Source organism: Coturnix japonica, chromosome Z, assembly GCF_001577835.2.
Source record: "Coturnix japonica isolate 7356 chromosome Z, Coturnix japonica 2.1, whole genome shotgun sequence".
Lineage (NCBI taxonomy): Eukaryota > Metazoa > Chordata > Aves > Galliformes > Phasianidae > Coturnix > Coturnix japonica.
The window spans coordinates 50,780,965-50,801,056 of NC_029547.1; the positions used below are offsets into that span (position 1 = coordinate 50,780,965).

Sequence of the window (20,092 nt, forward strand, 5' to 3'; positions counted from 1 at the left end):
AATTCAGTGGCAACATCTACTTATTTGGGACCCAGCAACTGGTTTATACACCTGTACAGCATCCAAATGCTCTGGCAGAATGATCTTGCCATTTACCTGTGATATCCTGGAAGTGAATCACAGCCATGTAGCTGCAAGAAACTTGTAAAAAGCTTCCATGTGGACTGAGGAGTCCCAAGCGTGTAACATACAAGAAAACAGTTAAGAAGGGCGACAGCTGTAGTGAACTTTGTATTGCTTGCTCGAGTAAAAGTCACAGTGGCAATGTAAAGAGATGTACAGAGAAGATAGCAAAGTGATTGCACACCAGGATGACCAAGCAAGTACAAACTGCCAATACTTTCTGCCCCCAAAAGATGTTTCTGCTCTGCAGCCAATCCTTATCCATTAATGCTCTCATGATTTAGCTGGAATTGGTATAGTCAGGGGGTAAATGTAACCAGTGTGTAGAATTTGAAATTTGTAGTGTCTCAGATTGCGAGCAGCACAAAAAGAGGTCTGTGATATGCACCTTTAAAGTTAATATAGTTTCTGAGTTCTTCCTACGTTTTTACTTTTGAAGGTTATCTTGCTTCATAATGTTCAGTGTACGAATCCACCTAGATGCAGAATTCTAACTTTTATCATAAGAAATAAAAATTGGATTGCTACTTTTACTATACCTGTGCTGTGTCTGCAGAGGTTGCCTGTGAAGGCCGCTCAGCTTGACCTGTAGTTTCCTTTCCTGTATTATTTGGTTTAGAAGCTGTTACCAAAGAAGGTGCAATTTTTGCCTGTATGGAAATAAACCATTATCAACAGGTTGGGAATATATATATATAAATACAGAAAAGAAAGAAGTATCAGAGAGAGAGGATTATTACTTACATCACTGGATTCCTTTTGCTTCTCTGCAGTTGGCTGATTACTCTGAGAGACTGATGGCTGCCACAAAAGAGAAACTTAACATCATTTACCACAATTCAATGCCAGGGAACATGATCTACACTATGTAAGTAAATAAATCTATAAATAAACATTCTTACTAACTGAAAGGACATGAGAAGAAAATTTATTCCTGTTATCTATCAAAACTCAGAAATTTGGGCTGGGAATAGGATGCACTTACTGCCCAATACACTCTCTGAAGCAGACAATACTTTAAATGCTTTCGTTAGAACAGTTTGTTTTAGGGGAAAAAACAAAAACAAAAATGCAAGACTCTGTAACTACAGGCACACCTTGAAAATGGCAGTCTTTAAGCAGGTACTTATTTTTAGCTAGCTATGCACCCTATATGCTTCTGCTGACACACATTTGCAGTTTAGGGGAGGCAGAGACAATTCACCTTTCAACCTGTATTCACAATAAGGTATTTAAATAGAGAAGCTGTCACAGGGACAGCCATTCCTGGGTACTGTGTAAGTAGAAAAAGCACACTTACTCCACTCTCCAGTACTTGTTTATCCTTTTAAAAAAGTGTTATTCTAAATTATATTTTCAACTAGTGCAAACTGAAAAGTGAATTAACTTTTGTTACATGCTCTTGCTAAAACTATACCTCTCTGGCCAATTACAGCCTCCCCTTTTTTGCAAACTAAGGCTGAGGCAATTTTGGCCCTTTGAGTTAGATGGTTCTGGGGGAAGGGAATTGGTTGTTTCTATTTCATACTTGAGATGTTTTGGTTTTGTTCTTTTTAAGACAGATTTATTACCTTGCTCTGGAAGGTGTGAAGGGTAAAGTAGGAGAGTTTGCAGAAAAAAAGGAATTAACTTTAATCCTCCCTACAGTGAGAAAGTCAATTTGGCCTACAGCTTGTTTCTCTTCAGATAAATTTGCCTAACAAGTGACAGACAAGAAGTCTAGACTTCAGGTCTGATATCTGAGCAAATCTGAAACTATATCCCAAAGTTGCTAACTGGAAAAATGAGAACACCAGCTTTCTCCACATTTTTTTGCCCACCTTTCACCTAAATGAGCACAAGACAGGTTTTCTAAGATGCTGTAAAATAATAATGCATACTGACTGCTTCCCCAAAGCACTACCTAGCTCACTGGCACACAGGAATGTTACTACTCATTCAGCAATTTTGCACAGCACAGTAGTGGCTAAGAATTTATCCTATCAGTCCAAAGTCAGTCAGAAAATGAAGTACAACAGCTCACTGAGAATGAAAGCTAAGTATTTACCTTCGTTGACTGAGCAGTTTTCTCAGGTTCTGTCTGAATTGTTGGTGTGGACTGAAACATAAGAAATTTTTATTCAGACAGAGATATATTTGTGTATTTCTAAGTTGTGAGCTAATTTAAAGAGAAATACTAGACTGCTTTGCACTTGTTCTAAACAACTAGTATGCTGCAAGTTAACAAAGATCTGGCTGTGACTTTCACTCCAGTGATCTAAGAACTGTCAATGTATACAAGCACACACAAACACTCCTCATAGCCAAGAAGGTTACAAAGCCATTAAACAAACAAAATAAATTGTTTAATTTACATATGAAAACTTTCTGCAGCCATGCCACAGAATTGATTCCTATGATCCACCTCAAGTATAGTAAGCTCTAAGTTAATACTAACAGAAACAAGTAAGAACAAGCACCGAAAAGCCGAAGGATAGCCCTACATGATGAGAAGAAAGAAAAATTAAGTGTCATGTCTTTGTCAGCGACACGGACAGCAGGATCGCATGCAGTCTCCACAAGTTTGCAGACAACACCAAGTTGAATGGTGCAGTCAACATGCTGGAGGGAAGAAATGCCATACAGAAGGACCTGGGGAGTGTTGAGAAATCTGAGAAATGCCCACATCTGCATCCAGGACTGACACCTCCAGCACAATAAATACATGGAACTGTTAGAGCAGGTCCAGAGGAGTACCACAAAGATGGTCAGAAGCTGGAGCATTTCTCATGCAAAGAGAAGCTGGTGGAGTTGCGCTTGCTCAGCCTGTAGAAGACTCCAAGGACACCTCATTGTGGCCATTTAGTGCCTTTATGGAGCCTACAGGTAAGCTGCAGAGCAACTTCTTACAAGGGCAGGCCAATCACAAAGAGGAACGGTTTTAAACAAATAGCAGGGAGACTTAGGTTAGATGTTAGGAGGAAATTCTTTACTCAGAGGGTGGTGATGATCTGGCATGGCTGCTGAGAGAAGCTGTGGTGCTCAAGGCCAGGTTGGATGGGGCCTTGGGCAGCCTGAGCTGGTGGGGGCAGCCCTGCCCATGGCACAGGATGGGAATGGATGGGCTTTGAAGTTCCTTCCAACCCAAGCCACTCTGTGACTCTACGATTCCAAGCGCCAGGTGATTCATCACAGCTTTCTTACTACTTTGCTTTTGCTGTTGCTACTTTAACTGTGCTATGATTAACAAATAGAGTCAGCATGTCTCCTGGAAAGCCATCAGAGGACACCAAAGAGGACACTGCCATGAGCTTGAACCTCAGAAGTACTCACTACAGGATCAATAGGAGAGATGGTTTGTTCAGGGAAGCATGATTTAATCTGTCACTGCTAGAAACAGCACTAGGAGCAAAAAATCTAAAAGTACTCATGGAGAACTACATAGCCATATATGTGCAACGGAGCCCAGACTCTTGCACTGTCACCCAGAAAGGAAAATTGCAGTTGTGGGTCACAGCTCCAGAGAGTGGTGGGAGCAGAACAGCTCATAGCAGCTGTACCCTGGCTGCAGACCGTGCCCTTTACTGCTGCTCATAACACTACTTTCTCCACAGCTGACCAGGCAGACTTGGAGTATGGGTCATTGCACTGTATCCACGTGCACTAAGACAGCTTTTGAACTAAGGAAATACAGCCTCAGATGGAAACCCTCCTTATTCCATCTATCCTACTAAATTATATAAGCACATTTAAAGTTGCTAAGAGACAAACAATACCTAGTTTTTTTTTTTCCATCAGCCTATTAAAAGTCAGTGAGCAACCAAATAACATTCTACTAACCTGTAATTGAGATTTGTTTGTTGCCTTGTAATCATTCTGCATTTCAGCTGCCAACCATTATTTAACATTCAGACTAACATTAACTTATATTTGATAGGTGACTAGATTAGGAAACTGCCAAAACAGGTTTATCATTTGTTATGGCAGTATTTACACCCATACACTGGACCATATGGACTTGGTTGTGAAAACCCAAAGACGTGTTGTGGTGTAGATGCTTGAGCACAAGCTGGGCAGAGATTCTGAAGCTACAAAACAGAGCATATCACCGTATTACATTCAATACTGTACAAGACAAACAAAACCCAGATGGAGACAGGATCAATGAATTTCTGCACTACAAAGTAGTGAAAAGATAAGAATTAGAAACAATAGTAGTAATCACCTAATCTCAGATTTCCCTCCTTTGATTTTTATCTTGATGCCTACCCTGATTAAAACTCAACACTTATCAGGTTTGATCAAACAATATGTACTCCCACTTGTGCATTATTGTTATTTGACCACCGTATGGCTAACTCAAAGACAGAGGCATCCAGTCGTTTACAATTCTATACTGAAAAAGCAATCATAAATTTTCAGTTTTTTTGCTCAAACAGGCTGGATACATTTATGTAACATCTAAAGCATAAAGTCAAACTGACATGAGATGATCCTCAGCAGCACATTGTCTTTTTGTAAGAAATGCTACAGAAATGAGAGCGGAGGTACAAGAAGCACAGTTTGACTTTTCCTGCTGTGGGACTGTTGCCTGTTGGATGCTTGAGACCTGAAGCAGAGCACAAATTTGTTTTCCTTATACGCTTTTCAGAACATCTAACACCTTTTTTTGCAGAATAATAATAATAATAATATAGAGTGCTTGCAATTCTGTCAATATTTGAGGAGAGTTCATTAAACACGTGATCACGAATAATAAAAAAATGCTCACACAAAGAGATACTTATTTAGATACACTTAAAGCAGTAGCAAATTTCAAATCCAACAATAAATAATTAGTACCAGGCAGGTCAAGGCAGTGTTTTCTCTATTTTAGTATGAGACTACACAATCAAAGGCAGATATTCAGTCAATTGTGAGCAGTCACAATTACTTATGCACTGTGAATTGAAGCTATTGCACTAGTTCACAGGACAGACCAAGATCTTTTATGGAAAAGATGTTCTACTTCCCCTTCTACTGCCTGTTTCTACCTGCACTGTGTCAGTACTAAACTGAATCAGGAGGCTAAAAAATGGGTTGAAAAGGAAAAAAAAGACCTCAAGCTGCAGTAATTCACAGCTTTCTCAGAGCAGCAGAAAACTGAGGCCTAATTCAAGACAAAGGATACATGTGCAGAACTGGAAGCTAAAGAGATGTTCAGAGAATCTTTAGGGATAGTGGTACAATACTGGGATTCCAAGAAAGAGAAATGGAACTTGTTTGCTACAGGCCCATTAGAAAGGAGTTAGTTTGCCAGAAATTCAAAACTAGAAATGAAAACTAAGACTTAGTAACACTATTTCTCTTCAAAGGTGTCTGCTGTCAAAATGCAGGTAACTTGTATCTTGCCTAATCCAGCAGGTGAAACAGTATTAATAACACAACAGGCACAACATCTGTTATCTGACACATGCAAATACAGGGCTGCATTTTGAAGTGGTTTGTATTTGGAACGCTTTTTTTTTTTTTTTTTTTTTTTTTTGCCAGTGCTCAAGTGTATGTCTCTGCTGCTGTTTCACCTTGCAAACACCTTAATGATCTGTATAAAAATTTACCACGATATGCTGAGAGCTACTTGAAATCATAAGTAGAGAAAGGGTTTAAAAGATCAGGGGTAATCTAAAGGCTAGCTTACACCTAGGCTAGCATACACCTAGGCTATCCTCAGAAATTCATGCTAAAAAGACAGCAAGAATTTCCAATTCAGTAAGAGGTAAAAATTACAATCATATTGAAGGTGATGAAACATCAGAATTGGCTATCAACAGATGATGCACAGTCCATACACTTAGAGATATTTAGAATTTAGCAAGGTCTAGAGCAGTCTGACAGCTCCCTAGGTGGCTCCACCCTGACTGCGGAGCTAGATAAGATTACACCCAGATACCTGCTCTGACCTTGCTACTCTAAGTATTGTTTTCTTGTATTTAACACAAGATGCAGGCAGTTTTAAGTTTTACCACCACACAGTCTGTTGCTGGCCTAGGTTAGTATTCTGAAATTTTGTTGGATTCACTGGTACAATTATGGAAAATGGCAGGAGAATATCATTAAACATTTCCTGAAACATTCATGAACTGCATTAGGTAGCACAGGTGTAAGTTGGGCTGGCTGTCTTTAACAAGGAAAGCATGGTCACCTTCTATGACAAAGATGACTACCTTCCAACTAGTAAAACACAAGGACTAATTATACAGCTTCTATACTGAAAAAGTTGTAGTCACAAGACAAGTCAGAAAACAAGTACAAAGAACAAAAGCAAGGACGCTTTTGTTAGACAGCCAACAAAAAGTGATTTACAAGAAATTGCATTTTGTGAAATTATCAGGAGGTGAAAACTGCAGTAACACTGGGGGGAGCTATATACATGTCATGAAGCATGACTGCACTAAAATTTAGCACTGTTTTCATAAAATCCCTTCAGTCCTTTGTACAGCATTGTTCATATATATATATATATATTAAGGAAGAAACTAAGCTGTAGAGAAGAAATATGCAAAGCAAAGTTAGTCAGTATCAAAGTATGAAGAAAGAAACTGCACTGCTTTGTGTTACAAGACTGAATGCCGCAGAAAATCTGTACCTTTGCTTCAGATGGTTTCATGATGGGTGTTTTTGACGCATCCGCAGAGGGAGACTGCTTCTGAAAGAAAAAAAAGCAAACAATAACTTCTACATACTTCCATACAGCAAGTACAGGCAATGAGAATCCATTCCATAAGCGGCCAAGAGTAAAAAAAAAAACAAAAAAACAGTGTTACTGAAAATTAGATTTATCATTTTACATCCTCTGTTTTGCCTGTATTTCTCCTATATGTTTAAGTAGGACTTTGACAATAGATTTTGTAACAACACTTTTATTTCCTAACATGCACTAAAGGTAAATTTCAAATCAAGTATCAAAACAAACTCAAATTCTGCCCTTGTAATGAACTCAAACCTTCTACATGGGGTTATCCCACATTTTGAATTCCTTTATAAAGTAATTATGCTTTTGGATTTACTATTTAGTCACACAAAATTCCACTAAATTGGAAGCTCAAACCTTTTGAAATGAGAAGGAGTGGTTATTTTCCACGTAACACACACCAAAAAGTGTTCGTACATGTCATGCAACCCATTCAAAAGAGCTATGAACAAAGTCCACTCTCCTAGATTAAGTGATGTTATCCCAAGAACAGCACATGTTTTACTTCTCCAGTAACTGTATCAAATTCTATAGCCCAGAAATTAATACTTTAATTCTCTCATCAATACTTTATACAAATGCAATACTAACTCTCTGTCCTGTTTACTCTTTCTCTGCTTGAAGCTGTACACGCAGACTCAATTGCAGCAATGAGTTCATAGCATGCATTTAAATGAACATCACAAATTAAAAAATACACAGATAGATAGATTTCATTTTCTTCAGATGCTTATCATGCATCTTACTGCATTAAAACATGTATAGTCTGAAGGAACTCGCATGCTGCATAACTATTCCATTCTTGGAGTGACCTCTTATTTCCACACAGAAATTTGTAATATTTCCTTTTCACAGGATAACTTTCTCAGGAATTAGAAAAAAGCTGTACAAAATTTAAAAGGTATGTCATGATGACTATAGCATGCTCTTCCTTGTAACAAATCTGATACCTTCCTTACCTTGGTAACAGGCTTAACAACTCTAAGTATACACTAGAGAGAATCTTCAATTGCCACACTACAGAACTGTAAACAAATAATTTCCACTTCCACTCATGTATATACTGAAAGATTGATTATATAATAGGTGAGAGCTTTTGTATGGGTGGAGATGTATGTAAGAATTTTTTAAAGCCTCCTACATCAGGACAAGGAACAAATGTTTCTAGATGATTTTTTTATATATTACCATAACCAAGTAATCTGCAGGCAACATCATGCTTTTCTTATTTTGCTCTGTAACGTATTTTCCTTTCCTTACTTCTCCATGAAATTAATCTGAATTCCTTCTACGTGACTAATAAGCACGTATCTGTTCTTCACCTTCGCATTAGTCATCCTAGTCCCTATTCATTTCACAAAGATACGTCTCTGTTTTCTGCACTGCATGATTTATTTATGATGTACGGGAACCTTATCCCTTCCTCCCCTGCAAAAACTCCCACACCAAGCCTTTTTCCTGCAACAAACCAAAAAACTTAAAGTCCAGCACAGCAGCACCACATCAACCTGCAGATATTCACCACCATTGCAGCAACCGACAATGACAGCTAGGGGATAGAAAGCAGTTAATAAATGGCTGATCATCAGCTGCTACTGAGAAGCAAAGTTGTACTCCTGTGTTCCCAGACCACCTCTGCATACAAGGGCAACACCACAATGCCACTGTCGTCTGGCTCTCCCAGAGCACAGAGTGCCTTGTTCCACCCATACAGCACCTTTTGCCCCAGTTCCCAATACTGAAGGCCTCTAATTTTCAAGTCTCTTCTTCGAAGGTCTTCTGTGCTCACAGTCTGTAATCACACTGAGCCTCACAGCATGATGACACAGAATGCTGCCATGGTCTAAATATTTGTTTCATAACTACCATGCAGCCTATAAAAACAGTCTGACTCCTGCAAGTCCATTTTGGGTGACAACTTCTTATTGTGGGTTGTTCTAGTTTTCCTATTCCAAGGGACATGTGCCTTACCTGGTACTAGGGAAACTATGAAAAAGCCGTATCTGCTGCAGCCCATCAATCGGACTGCAGAATACATGAAGTTTTATCCTGCAAGCAGCATAAAAATGCATGTCAGGCTCAGAGGTAAACATTAAAATGCTGCCTAGCAACAGGGATAACAACTGCCTGACACACAGCTGCCAGAGAGGCTTCAGCACAGCAAAGCAAACCCTGCTCATGAAAAAGGATGGCAAACCCCTGCCACAGCCTGGGCCAAAGAAACCTGTCCAGAAAAACAGAAGAGCTTAAACTGCCCAAAAGGAAAGGAAGAACACAGAGAGCTCAGCTTCTGGAGGCAAAAGACAGAAAACCAGGCACAGGGTGGCACAAAAACACAGTATTTCTTGCATTGTTTCAGTTACAAAGGGCAGAGCTTACAGCAAATGGAAAGTGAGCATCATCAGCACTGACGTTTTTTCTGTGGCTGCACACACAGCTCTGGCCCCTAGACACACAAGTGGTGCTGGCAGTGCCATGCAGCCCCTCGGGGCTCCTAGAAAGGGTTTCCACCTATAGGAGGCTGCTAAACAGCCCTTAGGAAAGCACGCAGAGTCCAGGCTGATGGAATATTCTCCCATGGGAATAGGCCAACAGAACTCAGCCACCACCACCACCACCACCAACAACAAAAAACAGTCCAAAATGTGAGGGGAAAAAAAAAAGAAAAAAAGCCTACTAAAAGACTTGTTATCTAGTCTCACTGTGCGTACTCCAGAGACATGGAAATAAAATGGAAGTAGCAACAATAGAGGGGATCAAAGAAAGTTAAAGCAGGAAGCATCAAAAGAGAATAGTTTTAACTATTTAAGGAAGCGAGGGTAAATGCCTTTCGGAAAAACAAAACAGCAAAAGAACCCCGTGCCAGCTCTTAAGTTATTAAAAGCTGTGAATCACTGAAACTACACTGCGCACAATGAAGCGAAGGCCATCGTCAGCTTAAACTATGACTTATGGTATTGGTCAGACAACAGTCCTTGCTTAGCCCTGAAAAACAACTGTAAGGTGCAAGGTAATGGCCGGCTCACTGTAAAGGAGATGCTGAAAATATTTGCAGAATTATACACAAACAATAGGTGATACCAAGAGAACAAATATCATCACTTTGAGTGATATTTTCTGGAGCAAACAGGGAGGTTACTCTGCCACATCTGCAAACCTGCATTCCTCCAGCACAAAGGAAGAGCTTCAAAGCAGTCTCCAAAAGCATCTATGAGGTTACACTCAGGTCCAAGTTTAGATGAAACACCAAGAGAAAACAAAAGCAAGAGAACAGAAGAACAACAGTGCAGGCAGCACTGTTAGACAGCAATAATAAGAGAAACAGAATTTTGCAGTACCGCAAGCTGAGATACTGCCACCAGAAACAAACAGAGGGGAACCGTGATAAATTCTCTACCTGATAATATAGAGCACAGGGATCAATTTCCATCTTTCTAGCTTAAGCCATTCTAGAACAAGTGTTAGAATAGTTCTGGCCATCACACAACATCAGAAACAGAAAAGAAACAGATCTTAAGACAAAATTGTGAGAGAGAAATGAAAAGCTGAGCATGAGGACTGTGCACATTACAGAAAAAAGGAAGATGGCAGCTTCTGTCCCCTGCTTAAAGAGACAGGAACAAAAGGGCAAAGAAAAACAATCTGGCTTAATTTTGTAACAAAGAATCTCTCAGATCAAAGCTCAGAGATTTTTCTTCACAGGAGAACAGGCTCTGCAAGCAGCACTCCCAGGCCAGGCGCTTCTAGCACAGGAACTTTTGGTTTGAATGATCAAATATAGTTGCTTCTTTAAATGAACATTTCTGTTTCTATCAGTGTGTGTGCAAGAGGCAACAAATCCAGCTTGGAGAACTACTGTAAAATAATGGTTATTTAACTGCAGTGTAAAATGCCATTTGATTTGCTTCCGGTTCACCTGAATTAGAAGCATATTGCAATGGCTGTGAAATGCCTGCCTGGCTGACATGTAGCATAAGTCCTTTAGCAGGCAGAAGGCAGGTGAAGAATAGCATTTACAGGCCATTAGTGCATTTAACAACACATTTCCTAACAGTGCAGGCAAGGCTATACAGACTTAAAACTGGGAAAAATATAGCACTGCAACTGTAGAAATGTAATTTATATAATAGCTGAATTAAAAATTACAAATTCAAATGCTTCTATGGCATTTCTACCCTAAATAATTTGGAGAGTAACCTATTATTCTTTAACTACCCCTCTTATACAAAAAAAGTTTCATTATTAAGTTGTTAAGAAAAACTCATTTTTAAGTGAATAAAGAGAAAATAAGAACTGCAGCTCTTGTTAACACTGTGGAGACTTAATATTAGAAACATAGTAATATAATATAGCAGAATATAGATTTCCACTTAGAACCTGTCTACCAGTCAGGCTCTGATATATTTACACAAAACACCCCAACTGTAGAAGCCATCCTGTTGACTTGATGTGATTAGTTTCTTTTTAGAAGTGGTCACCATGATTTCCTTTCCAAACAACCAGCACTGGACTGACTTTGTTGTGTATAACTAAGAGCATAACTTTTTCATTATTGAAATTTATAACATACCATGTTAGTGACAAAGGCCTGCCCATGACATTTAATGAGACAAGAGGATCACAATCCCTAAAGGACAGCTAGTTTTGTTATTGTTGTTGTTGTTTTTCCTGTAGCCAAATCTTAATTTAAAGTGAAATTATTTACTGATGTTGTTATTCTGACACCACTAAACTCATTAAAGCCCTGACTCAGCAAAGCTTCCCAACTTTGCTCTTGATTCGACAAAGCAAAACAAACAAAACAGGATTCAAGTATGCAAGCACTGAGATTCACTTGTGCAGCCAGTTTGAAGAAATCAACCACAATGCAACACACATTGTGTTAAATTCTCACAAACCAATAATCACTGCTAGGAATGCCTCCTTGCTTTCTGTGCTTTTAACATCCTTAAATTCAGCTGGTGTGAATATAATCTAAAAGTTTATGAAAGCTATTATCAATTAATATTTCCACTTCTACGACTCAACAAAGATAACAAGAAAGTTCACCTTAGAGATATGCAAATTCCCACTAAAACAATTAACAACAAAAAAAGCCCACACAGCTAAAAGACACAGAGAGACTTGTTCTTCCTGAATGTCTACTCACAGTTAAGAGCAAACACAGAATACAACCAAAATATGTTCATCTGCAGAAGGAGGAACAACACTCAGCAGGTGTGTTTGCTAGGCATCGATCTGAAATGTCACTGAGACTGGCTACAGTCTAAGGGAGCAAAAGCACTCACGATCTGGAGAAGGCCCAGCATGCAAGGAGATTAGTGGATGGAGAGCTATGCACCAAACCCAACCATCAGAAAAGATTCATAAGGACATTCCCAACTACAGTATTAGGAGCACCCCAGAAGTTGAGTTTCCATCTGATGACCTTCAAGTTACATGTAACTGCCCTCCTAAGCAATAATAAGTCCAATAACATATACTGGGTTTATTCAAGCCTTGTTATTATTGAAGAAAAAGTTTAATCCTAAAATTTCATTCTGAAATTTTTACATCTCACAGAACAAAGTTTTGCTACAAATACTAATCCACAACCAGAAGCAAGATCAACCATCACCTAGAGATCCTACAGTAGCACAAATAAAATAATCTATCCAAAAAATGTCTGAACCAAGAATCTAAGAGCTGAATAGCTCACAAAGCTGTTTTACAGCTTCAAGTGCTGCAAAATATACTGAAGACCACTCAGTACACTGAGCAGTGAAGTTTCATAATACAGACTCACACTTCGTTTTTTTTTTCAGTTTTGATTACTTAGAGCAACATTTATGCCATTTTAACACAGGAAATAAACGTGGTGATACTTAATCCCTGTATTTTAATGTACTGGCTAAAGCTTATGGACATCAGTACTCAAACTTAAAGCAAGAGCTTTCATTTAAACAGTAGTAATCAACTTTGGTCACATGAAATTAAACTGTTGTCAAGCATAACCTGTGAATAAAATCAGTAATAAGTTTATCAAAGTGAAGAACAAGCTTTGCACTGCCTAGAAATTGATCAGACAAACCACCTTTAGTGTAGAAGTGTGTTTTAAAATCAATCTATGTCAAACCCAAAGCTTCACACTGATGCAATTTACTTTCTTAGTATTATTTTAATGTTACAATTAGGATTCCTGAACAGCTGATACATCAACAAAAAAAAGACAGAAACAAACAAACAAACAAAGCAACAAAAACAAACACACAAAAAAATACCCAGAGTGATGAATGTCAAACAACTTTAGGAAATTTTTGTACCACCTGACTCTTCCAAAAACCTCCAACATCTCAGTTTCTGGTTACTCACATGTGGGAAGTTAGGGGCATGCAGAAAAATTTAGAGGGATGTAATACCCCTTTATTTGTTAGTATCTCCTGCTATGACTGACATTTTCACAGGGTTTTTTTTTGTTTATTTATTTAGGAAGTAAAATAAAACATTCTGTTAGTCAGTCACAGAAGATGCAAAATATCTAAATGTACACTTTCATCTGTGGACAGATGAATTCTGACCTGGAAAAAAAAAGCCAGGGCATACCTACCATAGGAAAGGAAAGTTCACCTGCTGCCTTCAGGCTCGGTACGTATGCAAATAGACCACATCTTAAATATAACAGGGTACACACTCTCTGTCTCAAATGTTTTAAAAATGGAGTTAAAAGCACAGACTACAGAGTCCAGATTATAGATCTCAATTGTACAATTCAGGTTTTATTACACTGGAAAAGTTTTATAGTAAAAAGCATTCTAATTTCACACTTAACTTTTCACTGTCAGAAAGTTCCCATGGCTAGGCATGCCAAAACTTCTTAGAGCAGAAACACTTTTCAGCATTGGGTAAAACTATTTATTGGGTATAGAGAAGTGTCATGAAAAAGTCTTGACATCATGATGTTGTTTTAAACTCTCCATTCGTATTTCTTCTTAAAATGAGTTCTTCAGTCATCTGCTTTTGGAAAACTCCTGTTTCACTTACAGTATGTTCTACAATTTGGCACACACTGGAATTTTATTTCCATTCAGTCATATTCAAGTATTAGAAGCAGTGTAACAACACTGTCACCACTCTACTCAGGTTCCCACTGAGCACAACAGATTACTGCACTACAGTAGCATATGTACTTGTCACAGTAACACAACCCTCTTTTCTTAAAAAAAAAAATAAAAAATAGGTAATTAAAAACACTCTTCCTGCCTCTAAATTGTTCCATATAGAGGTATTCAGTGGAGAGCCAATAGCTGTAATTATTATAACTATTGCCATTTCTGTGTATGGTTTCAAACAACAGAATGTTCTGAAGCTACCTGCAGTAGCATACTGCAAGCTGATTGGAAAACACCAGAAAACAGGGTGTGCATGCAGCCACTGAGCTCAGCTAGGGTTGTTGTCACTTGGTCTGCAGTACAACCAAGGGATGGCACACAAAGTCCTGCCTCAGGAAGGTTGGAACAGAAACTGCAAGTTACAGATCAAGCCAGCAGTCTTTAAAGTAGCGGGGTTTAAAAAGTTAAACCATATAGCATAAAAGAAGACCTCATCTTAAAACTAAAGCTCTCCAAGGTATTACCAAGCAATACACATAATGGCCAGCCAGTGGTCACAAGAACTAGTGAGGTATATTGTGCATTAGAGACTGGGCTCAGAATAAAGGTATTATTAACAAAGCACTATGAATTGATACATGCATTGTTGAATCTGACAAAGGTGTTTGATAACAAATGATGGGAAAATAACACAAGGAATTCTAGTAAATTTTTGCTTTTAAAATATCAACTCACAGTAACACTCCGTAACTAGGAAAGAAGTAAGGAAGGAACGAAGGAAGGGAGCTCAACATTAATTCACAATTCCAACTTTAAAAAGCCAGATTAATAAATTTCCTATTTCAGAATAGCTTCTTAACTTATGAACAGCCAAACTTGCTTCAGAAGGGCCCCTTGCATGCTCTCAAGTGAACAAACACATTAACCTCCGATTGAAAAATATAAGATATCCTTCACTGTGTGGTCCTGTCACGCCTCACACAAGTTCTGTTCTAAGGATTACAACTTTCAGCATTTCTATTGTAGCAAGACATAAAGGCAGGCAGATAGATTACTTCATTATGGCTTCTGAGCTCCTAAGGAGTGAGTTCACAAGGCCACAAACCTCCCTGCCTTCCTGTCGAGTTCTTTGTTTTGCAGAAGAGAATCCAAACGTAGTCCCAAGTGTTTGTGAGTCCACGTTCTAGCTCAGGAAAACAAGACAGAAATGAAGACAATGACACACTGAGGGCAAACTCACTCACAGAGGAAGTTCCATTGCCTTCTGGAGATGGAGGTTTCTCAGTGACTCCACTCCACACCCATTTCCCACCCTCCAAGATCCACCACCTTTAACGCAACACAGCTTTGCCTACATTTGAAACTGGGAGTGTCCACCTAAGGATTAAAATTATAGCAGCAGCATTGCAAGACAACACTGGCTGATCCGTGACAACACTGGGACTCATCCATGGAACAAGCCATTCTGGAAGGCCAAGATCAGGAACAGATTTTTCTGCTAGTTCTGCATGCCTGGCATACTTAACCACTCCCTTAAAAACAGAAAAATAAAGCACCTTATTATATTACAAGCTGACAGTAAGAACTACTTAATTTTAAAAGAGAAAACAACCAGCAGGTTTTATATTGAAGCAACTACTTTTAAAAAGTTTTTCTTACCCATTCACCACTAGCTGGCCATTACAAATACTATCTTGTTTGGCTATTATAATCAAAATGATTGAGCTTATAGCCTTGGAGATGAATTAGTCAACACAGGTCTCTTCAATGTTCAAGAACCATGCATTATTTAACATACTGTCTTCAATTCCTCCAAAGATAAAAGTGAGGAGGGATGACCCTACTTCTCCTAAGAGGTTAGATACAGAGGACACCAATGGTTATGGATCAGTGGTTTCATTTTACAGCAGCTAAAAACTGGCATATAATAAGTAAAGCCTACCTAATTTCTACTACTACAGAAACAGCAATAACACACAGTTTTATAAAAAGCATTTTTTCCCCGTATGGTTATATGTATCTAAAAGTTTAGTATCATTTAGGTATCAAGTACAACAAACACTTATTGTCAAAGTAGTACCAACACCTAAATGGATCTAAACCAAGAAGTAGTTCTTGCAGGTCACTCCACCCTAACTACGCAATGCTCTGTATGTGCCATGGGTATATTAAGCTCTGCAATTATATGAGTTTTTGATGCAAGGACAGCATAGGCTGAAAATAGGTGGGGAGGGAGGAAGGGAAGGAGGGAGAATAAAAGGAAAAAAAACCAAAAACATCAGTATAGTAATACAGAACAACACAAACACTTCTTAAGCAGTCAGCTCTTCCTCATGCCTCTCACATTTAGGATTCTGCTATGTCATGTAAACAATTTATTGTGTAACACACATAACATGCATTCTTACTGAGTTGGATACTGAAACAATCACTGGCAACAGGTTAAAAGAATTTTAAAGGCAATTCACTACACACAGCTCTTAAAGGCTGCAGATGAGAAACCCCAAAAGCCAGCAGCTAGTTTCGGTTCAGCCCACAGAAATCCCAGAAAAGAAAGGCAAAAGAAAAAGAAGTACAACAAAAAATGTGACTGACCACAAAGCAGAGATAATAAGAAAGAAAACCCAACAAGAACAGATATCTTACATACTACAGGCAGGCCTCCTGCTCCCAGCAATAACACCCTGGAGAGGCTGTTACTCTCACCAGCACCCTGCAGGTTGTGGTTTCAGTTTCCACAGCACCAGCCCCCGTGCTATCCTGCAACTGCCGGCACCACCCACCTCTTGCCAGCACCCGTTTCTATCTGCACGCAGGGAGCGGAGCCCAGGCACGCCAAGGCGGGCCTACACCACGTCACTGCAGAACCAGAGCACTCCACACTGCGATGATACAGGATGTGCCCCTGCCTACCTTCGGCTGCAGATGAAAGCCCCACAAGCGGGCTTTCAGCAAACGTGATTCACACTTCAACTATTTCTCTTCTTTTTTCTTGTACAGGATCAGATTCTGAACATGTGTAATCTGGGAGTATTTCCGTTTGATTACTTGCTTGTTTATAAAGAGAAAGGTCCAACGAGACTAATGAACACTTCAATCATTTTTCATAATAATCTCTCTGCCCTTTACCTCAAGGGAACAACAAACAAAAAGTCGTCCCAACAAAGAAAGCAGAAAAGAGTACCCAAGGATAGAACACAGAGTGATAAATACTTTTCTGAGTGAACTACAGGATTCTTAAATGATCACAGTATGTTGATTTATACCCTCGCAGAACACTACATTTTATATCCTTTTGCAGTACTCTTGAGAGCAGTTTACTTCTACAGCCCTGCTTTTCAAATAGTTTCCTGTGACCAGAGCCTCCTCCTGTAGCATTACATGAAGTCAGGCCTTCCACACAGTTTCCATATTCCTACAGTTCACAATTTTAGTGCTGTGGTCCATTCTTAGCACATCTCTGCTACCAAGAAAACCAGCACTGTCCTCCACACTGACAGGTCTTATCCTTCTAAAACACAGAGTAATCCAATGGCAGTAATTCAAAGAGCATCTCGCAGGAAACACCCCACAACCTTGTTACAGAGCACCTAAGGAGGATCTGTGCACTAATGAGAACACGAAATAAAAGTTTTCATTTAAATGCCCCAAATGGCAGACAAAACCGCTACTCACTTTGCTGGCAAAAGACTGATGCCCTTTTAGAACAGCGTTAATTTGGGCAACAGTCAGAAATAAGTAAACATGAATTTCTTGTATCTTTATGTGCAAGAAGCTTCCTCTGAAAACATTCAGTATCAGTCAAGTCTGAAATAAAAGTAATTCTTGCTGAATTTCCAATGGTGTTGAATTCACGCAGCACTGCTTCAATATACTGTCCATGAAAGTAACACAGACAATAAAGCTCACTTCACTGAACTGCAGAACCTAGCAATAAAATAAAAAGTAATAATAATAATTCAAGGAGTTCATTAACCAAATGAGCCAAATATCTTTTACATAAAAAAAAAAAAAGAAAATTAAAACCCATTTGACATCACCACATAAAAACTCAAAGATCCAATAGAACTAGCAGGATCCAGGTATAATCAAATATTAGTGTCTTCTATTGATAGTTATGATTGAACACTACACAATGAATTGGTACTACTTTTGGCTAAGGAAATGGTAAAACAACAGCAAAACAATGTAAAAGACCATAAAAAAAAAAAAAAATACACCAGTGCTGGCACATCACCTCCAGATCAGGAGGGAGGTTAGTTCAGTTTTAACACTTCTTTGCTGCCCGTTAGTAATGTTGGCACAACCTCCTGGTTTGCACATCTTAGCAGCTAAGAAATACAGGAAAAAGGCTGCTCAACAGCAAACAACTGATCATAACTCTTCCTGAGTTTCGTTTTTTCCTCCATTTACCTGACATGGCTCTGTAAAAGGCATGTGAAGCCAGACTAATGGTGATTCCTAGGAGTGTTCACATTACAGGGAAGAGTCAGAGGAAAATTAAACTACCCACGTATTAGACAGGCATTAAACAATGAGAAATTGACATCACACACGAGCTCCTGTGTCTTTAAGCTCAGAAACACAGACAACCCTTGCTGAATACAAACCAGCCGTTACTACTGCTTACTACCAAATGAAGAATCAGGCCATAATACAGAGACCAAAAAAGCACTCCAGCTATTCAGTTTACAAAAAGTAATTCCACCAGAGAATCACAGTAAATTAAATGACTGAACAGCTGCAGCAGCTCTCATTCACTCTCATCCCTTCTTCCCCACCTCTCTGCTGAATTCATTTTGGATAAAGTATATTAATGAAAAGGATTAATGACCAACAAACTGATTAAGGAATTCCAGGAGATTTCACACTCTGAACACATTTAAGCTACAAGAAGGGGAAAAAAGAAAGGAAGAAACAGCAGTTATCAAAACTTGCTGGAACACTTCTGATTACATTAAAAGCTTTGATGTAGTTTTTGCAGCAGAAGAGATAAAAGGCTGCCTTTACCTTCTAAAGGAATACTTCCTTCTCTGTAAAATACATATATATTTAAAAGATTGATTTTAATATAGGTATTTTTAGAGAAATGCCAGCAAACATAAGTTGTTTTCTATCTCACTCTAGGTAATAGAATAATAACATACTATCTTCACTACTCAAAGAGACCAGGTCTTCAATTACACAGTACCTTAGCAGCAGATGATGCTCCACTTGTCTGCATTTTGGGAGGCTGACTGACATTAGCACTTGCTGACTTCTGCAAAATAAATGAAAGAAACATAATAAACAGAAATGTTGATGAAGAAGTAGTAAAATTGTATATTAAAAAAAAGTATTTTAAAAATTCCATATTAAAAAATCCCCATAAGAACATTTTTAAAAGTAATCAAAAATCATGTTTTCCTATGTAACTTTAATTCACACTGCTTTATTTCAGATGACTTTGCCCAGCATTTCCATAAGTTCCATAACCATAAGTTCTCTAGCACTGTTTCACAGAACAAACAAAAAGGCCTGGAGCATTTCCCATATGAGAAAAGGCTGAGTATCCTGAGACTGAAAGGGGATCTGATAAATGATTACAAGTATTTAAAGAGAGATGGGAGGCAAATGGTTGAGGCCAGGCTCAACACTGTGTAGTGTAAGACAAGGAGTAATGGCCTAAAACTTGTGAAGAGTGAGCAAGATTCCGCAAGTCACTTGAACACAGGAAATTCTGTATAAATATGTGGAAGAAATTCTTCATGATAAGGCTGATGGAGCACTGGAACAGGTTGCCCAAAAAGGCTTTGGAATCCCCTATGGAGATATTCTGGACACCTACCTGTGCAACCTAACCTACTTTATCAGGAGGGTTGAATTCGATGATCTCTTGAGGTCCCTCAACCTCTGCAATTCTGTGATTCTGACAGATCTATGCTATTTCCTGTGGAAGAGTGACTTATTTTAATAAAGGGCTAAATAAACAGTAGCCATGTCATAGAATCATAGAATAGCTTGGGTTGGAAGGGACCTCCAGGATCATTAGGCTTCAACCCCCCCTGCCAGAGGCTGCCAAACTCAGTATCTAATACTAGAGCAGGCTGCCCAGGGCCCCATCCAACCTGGCTTTGAACACCTCTGGGGACGAGGCATCCACAGCCTCGCTGTGCAGACTATATGCAACATG

At 38.9% G+C, this 20,092-nt stretch overlaps 1 protein-coding gene across 11 annotated transcripts in view; it reads right to left on the reverse strand.

The window, feature by feature from the left end:
- The window catches only part of CAST (calpastatin), a 60,152-nt gene that overhangs the window by 25,242 nt on the left and 14,818 nt on the right, over positions 1-20,092 (reverse strand). For 6 of the 11 annotated variants that reach the window (XM_015849667.2, XM_015849666.2, XM_015849670.2 and 3 more), the window contains 5 exons: positions 19,112-19,180; positions 6,728-6,787; positions 2,171-2,221; positions 868-924; positions 663-773 (listed from right to left, as the gene is read on the reverse strand). In XM_015849667.2, the coding sequence (XP_015705153.1) occupies positions 663-773; positions 868-924; positions 2,171-2,221; positions 6,728-6,787; positions 19,112-19,180 (348 nt within the window). Of the gene's footprint in view, positions 1-662; positions 774-867; positions 925-2,170; positions 2,222-6,727; positions 6,788-16,566; positions 16,694-19,111; positions 19,181-20,092 lie in introns of those variants that run through there. The other 5 variants (XM_015849668.2, XM_015849673.2, XM_015849674.2 and 2 more) reach the window with 3 other exon arrangements.